Genomic DNA, 7,050 nt, shown 5'->3' with positions numbered 1-7,050 from the left:
CTTTCAACCTTGTTAAACACAGGTGGTGTTACATCAATGGACGATTTCTTGAAAGAGTTCTTCCCAGAAATCTACAAAAGAAAGCAAATGCATCTAAACGAAACAGATTACTGCAAATACGACAATCAAATCCTCACACTCTTCACCTCCTCTCTCTATTTCGCCGGTTTGATTTCAACTTTCGGAGCTTCTTATGTCACCCGAATCTACGGCAGGAGAGGAAGCATCCTCGTTGGCTCCGTCAGCTTCTTCCTCGGAGGAGTTATCAACGCCGCCGCTAAAAACATTCTCATGTTAATCATCGGTCGAATCTTCCTTGGCATAGGCATTGGATTCGGAAACCAGGCAAAACACACAAATACACTAACTCTTATGTCTAAACAGCTTTCTGGTGTCTGTTTTAACGTTTAATTTATGCATTTGCGTTTACAGGCGGTTCCGCTATACCTCTCAGAGATGGCTCCTGCGAAGATTCGAGGAACAGTGAATCAGCTTTTCCAGCTAACAACTTGCATCGGCATTTTAGTGGCTAATTTGATAAACTACAAAACAGAGCAAATCCATCCATGGGGGTGGAGACTCTCTCTCGGTCTCGCCACCGTCCCAGCTATACTTATGTTCCTAGGCGGACTCGTTTTGCCTGAGACACCAAACAGTCTTGTTGAACAAGGAAAGCTCGACAAGGCTAAAGCTGTACTGGTCAAAGTTCGTGGCACAAAAAATATAGATGCTGAGTTTCAGGATCTCGTCGAAGCCAGTGAAGCTGCTAGAGCCGTGAAGAACCCGTTTCGGAATCTTCTTGCTCGGAGGAACAGACCGCAGCTAGTGATTGGAGCAATTGGGCTTCCAGCGTTTCAGCAGCTAACCGGAATGAATTCGATTTTGTTTTATGCTCCGGTTATGTTTCAGAGCTTAGGGTTTGGTGGGTCGGCGTCGCTTATCTCGTCCACCATTACAAACGCTGCGCTCGTTGTTGCCGCCATCATGTCTATGTATTCAGCTGATAAATTCGGAAGAAGGTTTCTTCTTCTTGAAGCTAGCGTCGAGATGTTCTGTTACATGGTGAGTGCTCTGATTTTTTGTTTTGTTTTAACTCTACGTACGTACAAGCTAAGCTAGGGTTTATATCTTGCCAAACAAGTAACTTCAGCGGAAACCCAAAATATGTTTCATTTTTTTGGCAGGTTGTAGTAGGAGTAACACTAGCCTTTAAGTTTGGGGAAGGGAAAGAGCTACCGAAATCGCTCGGTGTGATTCTCGTGGTACTTATCTGTCTGTTTGTATTGGCATACGGTCGGTCATGGGGTCTTATGGGATGGTTAGTTCCAAGCGAGATTTTCCCATTAGAGACCCGATCCGCCGGTCAGAGCGTTGTGGTCTGCGTAAAACTTTTCTTCACGGCTCTTATCGCTCAGTGTTTCCTCGTGTCATTGTGCCATCTAAAGTACGGAATATTCCTTTTATTCGCCGGACTTATATTCGGGATGGGGAGTTTCGTTTACTTTCTGTTACCGGAGACGAAGCAGGTTCCGATTGAAGAGGTTTATCTTCTGTGGAGACAGCATTGGCTTTGGAAGAAATATGTCCAAGATAGTGAGTGATATATAGAAAAGATCAATCGGTTAGTGGATAAAAAAAAATTAGATAGAATTTTCTTGGGGATATGGTTTTGGATCTTTCAGCCTTGAAAATTTGGTGATACATCTTGAATAATTGTGATCGATTTTTTTTAAATTCGTTTGTTACTATTTCAGAAATAAAAACATTAATCGATTAGATAATATAATTCAAACAATAAATAAAAGCTCGCAAATGAATGTGATTTTCCTTCGTTACTCACTAATTAATCGAGAAATTTACAACGAGTATGCAAACATGAATGCAGTGTACATGTGTAATGCATGAATATAATGTACGTACATTGTTTGTGTAGTGGTTAATGGTAAGGTGGGTGCCGATTAATAATTATAGCAACCATGGTGGCAAGCGTAATACGACAGCGAAATGATGTAGAGAAACATTGAGCAGCGTCAAGGAAACAAATAAGGAGAACGTTGATACTGTGTGGTCAAATTTGCGAAAGTTTGAGAATTTAGGGGTCCAAGTGGACCCATTTCTTGTAGGCCCAAAATGGTCCTAGCCTATTGATTGTTCTCATCTACCAACAAATCTTTTGAACAAGTGAAAGAAAACACATTTGATTCTTTTTTAAGCTCTACACCTTTTTTTTTTTTTTTGCTGTTCATAATGGACAATCCCGGAAGAAAGTACATAGAGCTTGTGGAACGCTGGGTAGTATTCTTACCATTTACGAGATCCACAATAGTTACTACCATTGTGGTAAGAATACTTGAACTCTAGTCTCTTTCAACTCCAAAATAAAGTCTTTTAACCAGTGAACCACTTGAATTGTTTTTTCATACTTACTTCATGAAAAAAAAATCGATGAAATACAAAATTCTATAGGTTCTATATATAAGTAGAAACTCTTACATTGAATTAATGTATAAATTTTTGAGATCAAAGTCAAATTGTGAATTAAAAATGTTTTTTTCTTCTTACATCTTGGAGAAGACGATACAATTAAAATACGGATCGGAAGTAAGAAAATATGTTATGAATTGGTGACGGTGCTATCGATGCAGCTACATGTTATGACATGCAGCTATGTGTTTGTATTCGGAACTAGACGTAAAATATATGTTATAAATCCATGTAGTTATGTATACAAAACAATGAAAAATGATTTTTAGAATAAAAATAAAACTGAGACGGACAGATAGATTTCAATATTTATATATATATACATGCACGTATATATAATAACATATATAATCTTCGTCCAAAAAAATCAGAACTATTTAGTGCGAGGAATGGATGCTGTTGGATATTTCATAATGGCAGTTCATATTATAATGAAAAGAAAAACAGAGGAATTCATTACGTAGTTGATGGTAGCATGGAAGCCCTAATCTTATGCACGAGGCACGCCATGTTAATAGTTTATAAGTTCAAGGCATATATATCTTAATAATTATTCAAAGATATTTATTATATCCATGAGAAAATTGACATACTATTATATTAGGTTTTACAAACTAGCAATGTTTATTTGAGCACAGGCCACATGCGAGTAATTAGTCTTGTTTTCAACTTCATTTCCTTGGTATAATAATATATTTGTATACTAAATTGTTTAGTTTTCTTTTGTTTTTGAAAAAGAACTATATTGTTTAGTTTATATCAGAGGTTTACTTAAAAGTCAGCGTTCCTTTTTCCATTTGTTTTGTTGTCATTTTGAAGGAAAAAATAAAAAATAACTAGTTTTATAAAGTAGCTAGTCGCGTAAGGATTAAATAACTACATCAACACAATCTATGAAACTTAGTTTTTTAATATCAGTGTTCATACTGTCGAAGCGAACACTACCTAGAAAGACTACAAAAATTCGAAATACAGTATACACCGGCCTTTATAGTTGCATTAAAAGATTCATAAATATATTCGAAATTTGAGAATGCCCTCACGTATCATCATATTAAAGGAAATTAACTAATAAACATAAGGGAGAGATATATACTTGTTCTAAGAACACTGTATAGATGACATATTTGTGCTGGTGATGAGAAAACGACATGCTTTATAAGTTTATATATACTCCCGGCCCTTTTCATTTTAATTATCGTTTTAGGTTTTTTTAACCACCTATTAATTAATAGGAAAACTATATATTGAAGTTTTCACCTCTAGTTAGTATACACTGCATATTTTTAACTTTCATTGAATATTTCAAATAATATAATTTGTGAGAGTTAAAAACATAATTATTATGACACAATAATATTTCTGAAAAGTTTTGTTAAGGTAAATCGATAGACCGCAAATAGAATGGCTAGGTTCCGGCGGTAAATTAAAATTTTAAGAAACACATTCAAATGATAGTCTCTCATCAGGTACTAAAACGTCAACATCATAAAAAACAACTAGGTAGATTAATAATGCTTAACAACGGTGCTATAAATTGACTAAACCAAAGAAGTACTAGTAGGTAGAACCCCAAAAAAAGCCAAACAAATGTGTTGAATAATGAGATAAATGTGGTAAATATGCATTAACAAATAGCGAATGTAAAAAGGAAGAAGGAATGATGATAGAAAGAAAAAGAAATTGAAAAATTAAGGGGAAGAAGGATTATAGAAGAGAAGGGCATGTGGGAAGGGTGTTGACAACTGTCAGAAATGCCATGCTCAGATGGGGCAAACAGCCTTCACTCCTTGTGGGTCTCCTTAATTATCTCTCTTCCTCTTCCCTTCCTTCTGATTTATCATTGCTAACTCCAACAGTAAATCATACTCTATATGTTCAGAGAAAAAACCCGAGTTTCTAGACTAGCTAGAGAGAATTCATATTTTACTATGTCGTTGATAGAAATTTTAGTATTAGTTTCTATATTAAAAGGTCTTAATTACTCTTTTACTTACATCATAAAGCCATTATATGATACGAAAGGTGCAAGCAAGTAAGCACCAATGATGAATGAATAAAGACCATATACATGCATGCTATAATACTATGTGTAGTAGTAGTAGTAGTATCATAGTTTCTTGACCCAAAGTTGGGTCTAGTTGGGAAACTCGACTTCCACCGAAAATCATTTATTTCTACTTTTTTTGTTTAGCTGCCAATGATAATAGAAGACGACAAAAATAAAAATGTTAATATATATGATTTCATTATCCATTTTGCTATATATAAGTAAATATTATATCAATTTGTAGGCAATTTTTTTTATGGAAAGACAAAATTCTATTAGTGTATAACTGGACCTAACAATATATTACAACAAAAGAATTGTAATCGAGTAATACGTACGTATTGGTAGTATATTATCATTCATCGTTGTATTATATTATCATCGTAATTTAAATCCACGTATTTGTTTCAATCATTTTATTATACACACGCGTGTATTAATGTTATAATTTTAAACTTATGCATATTTGTGATTTTTAATTCTCTTACAACTATCCCTTTTCTATTGCAAATTTAAGTTCTTAGTCAATTTTAACAAGTTACTAGAAGAAAGTTCGTAGTCAATTCCTTATGGAATATATATTACCAGACAATATTGAGAATATAAAACAATCAAAGGTCATGGACGTACATCTTAATTACTTAAGCCTATTTGTGGGTTATTTTTTCACCTTCGCATTCTCCCTTTTCCACTGGATAAGTTTTTAGTTAGTATAAACAAAAAGGAAAAAAAAGTTCTTAGTCAATTTCAATGGAATAATATTACCCCATTGAATTGATCAAGTTCATCCATGGACCATCAACCATGCATAGGTTATCACGAAAATATAAATAACACCATTTACTTTTCCGAATGCAAATATCAACATTATATATATATTTATATTAACATTTTTGAAGTACATTTTGGTTTATACTTTTGAAATTTATCTTATTTAATTTGTTTATTTGCAACATTAACCCCTACATATTTTTCTAAAATAACATTTCGTATAAAATCAATTAATGGAACTATTTAAATCGACTTAATTTGATATGTTTATTGTCATAAATAGCTTGACAACATCTCTACATTTCGATTTTTCCAAAAACAATTCTACACATTAAATTATCAATATTTACATAGTTAATCCTTACAATTTTTTGTCAAACTAGCAATAGCCAAATTATTCTTAAAATCGCAAAAATAAATTATTTCTAAGATATATGTACATAATTAATTTGTGTTTTCCTATTAAATTAAAAGAGCTAAATGTTTTAGTTTTTTAAAAGAAACAATAATATCCCAAGAACATATTTTTCCAAGGAAATTGATATTTTTACTTAATCGTTTGCTCCTCTTATGGATAGGTGAATCTTTTATGATAGGATTTTGCCTACTTAAGGAAAACAATAATGACGATTGAATATTAACAATAAACCATAAAAAATCAAAAACAAATCTTTGTTTCCATAATTATAAATATAATAAGCGGAAATCAAGATAATATGTAAAACAGAAACTAATTAATACACCAAAATCTTATTAGTGGCATATTCCTTACATAAAAAAAATTTCCTACACATTATTTCGTAATCAAAACTTTTTTTTGAAGATTGTAGTCTTGCTTAACAAGATTTTCTTGATTCACACACACATATATCTTTATCATCTTCTTAAGCCACTATAAATACCATTCACTGGCAGTACTAAAAGTACTGAATCCGAAAAAGAAACTATCATCTTCTTATTCGTGGCTATAATTTTTTTTTTTTTTTGTAATTTAAGAAGGTTTTATTGTGATTTTTTGTGCATAGTTATATGGTGGGATGGCTTGACACAACTCATGTGATGTTCAGAAGAGGAGTTTCAGAATTTGGAGAACTAAGAAAATGATTTAGCACAACTTAATCTTTAAAGGTATGTTTACTTTAGCATTGTTACTTTTTTTTTTTTTTTGTAATTGTTACTTGCCTTTTGATTTTGGTATACTGGATTGATTTACAGTATAGTTTCACAGATCTCAATCCCATATACCAAAATTTGTTTCTTTTTCATCAAGCAACATCTTTTTGAAGGTAAGTTTACTTAATATTCGTTTATTGGCCTTTGTATTTTATTTATCAAAAATCTCTCGGTTAATTGTACTCCTAAATCCTAACCAATGGTGTAGATAAAGCGTAACGAAGGGCTGAGTTCAATATACTTATCCACGTAAGATAGTATGTTCTATATAGTAGTGTATAATATGCATCACTAATATACATTTCTTAATTGTTTTGTTTTTGCAGCTCAATTGTAATCATGGCAATAAGAGTGTGATCGGTGCATCAAAAGGTATGTTTTCTAATTTATTTATCATAACTACTTTTATTATTGTTTTATCTTTGCTGTTTAGTTTTTTTTCTTCTAAATAACTGATTTTCTTTAGAAAGCTCCATTGGAGAATCAGTAGTAATCTACTTAAACTATTTCTGTTACAAATACAAAATTTTAAATTTGCTAATATCATCCTTTTTTTTTTGACAGAGGAGCAA

General features: G+C 32.4%; 1 protein-coding gene across 1 annotated transcript in view; it reads left to right on the top strand.

Annotated features, from left to right (window-relative positions):
* Window positions 1-1,740, top strand: part of LOC104751618 (sugar transport protein 14-like) — a 4,076-nt gene extending 2,336 nt beyond the window's left edge. Inside the window, exons 4-6 of the mRNA XM_010473606.2 lie at window positions 23-345; window positions 433-1,062; window positions 1,185-1,740. Of these exons, the coding sequence (XP_010471908.1) occupies window positions 23-345; window positions 433-1,062; window positions 1,185-1,601 (1,370 nt within the window). The 3' untranslated portion in view covers window positions 1,602-1,740. The remainder of the gene's footprint in view (window positions 1-22; window positions 346-432; window positions 1,063-1,184) is intronic.

The sequence above is a fragment of the Camelina sativa genome, chromosome 16 (assembly GCF_000633955.1).
Source record: "Camelina sativa cultivar DH55 chromosome 16, Cs, whole genome shotgun sequence".
Taxonomy (NCBI): Eukaryota; Viridiplantae; Streptophyta; class Magnoliopsida; order Brassicales; family Brassicaceae; genus Camelina; species Camelina sativa.
The sequence above is the reverse complement of the archived record's forward strand: the minus strand, read 5'-3'. Positions and strand labels throughout refer to the sequence as shown.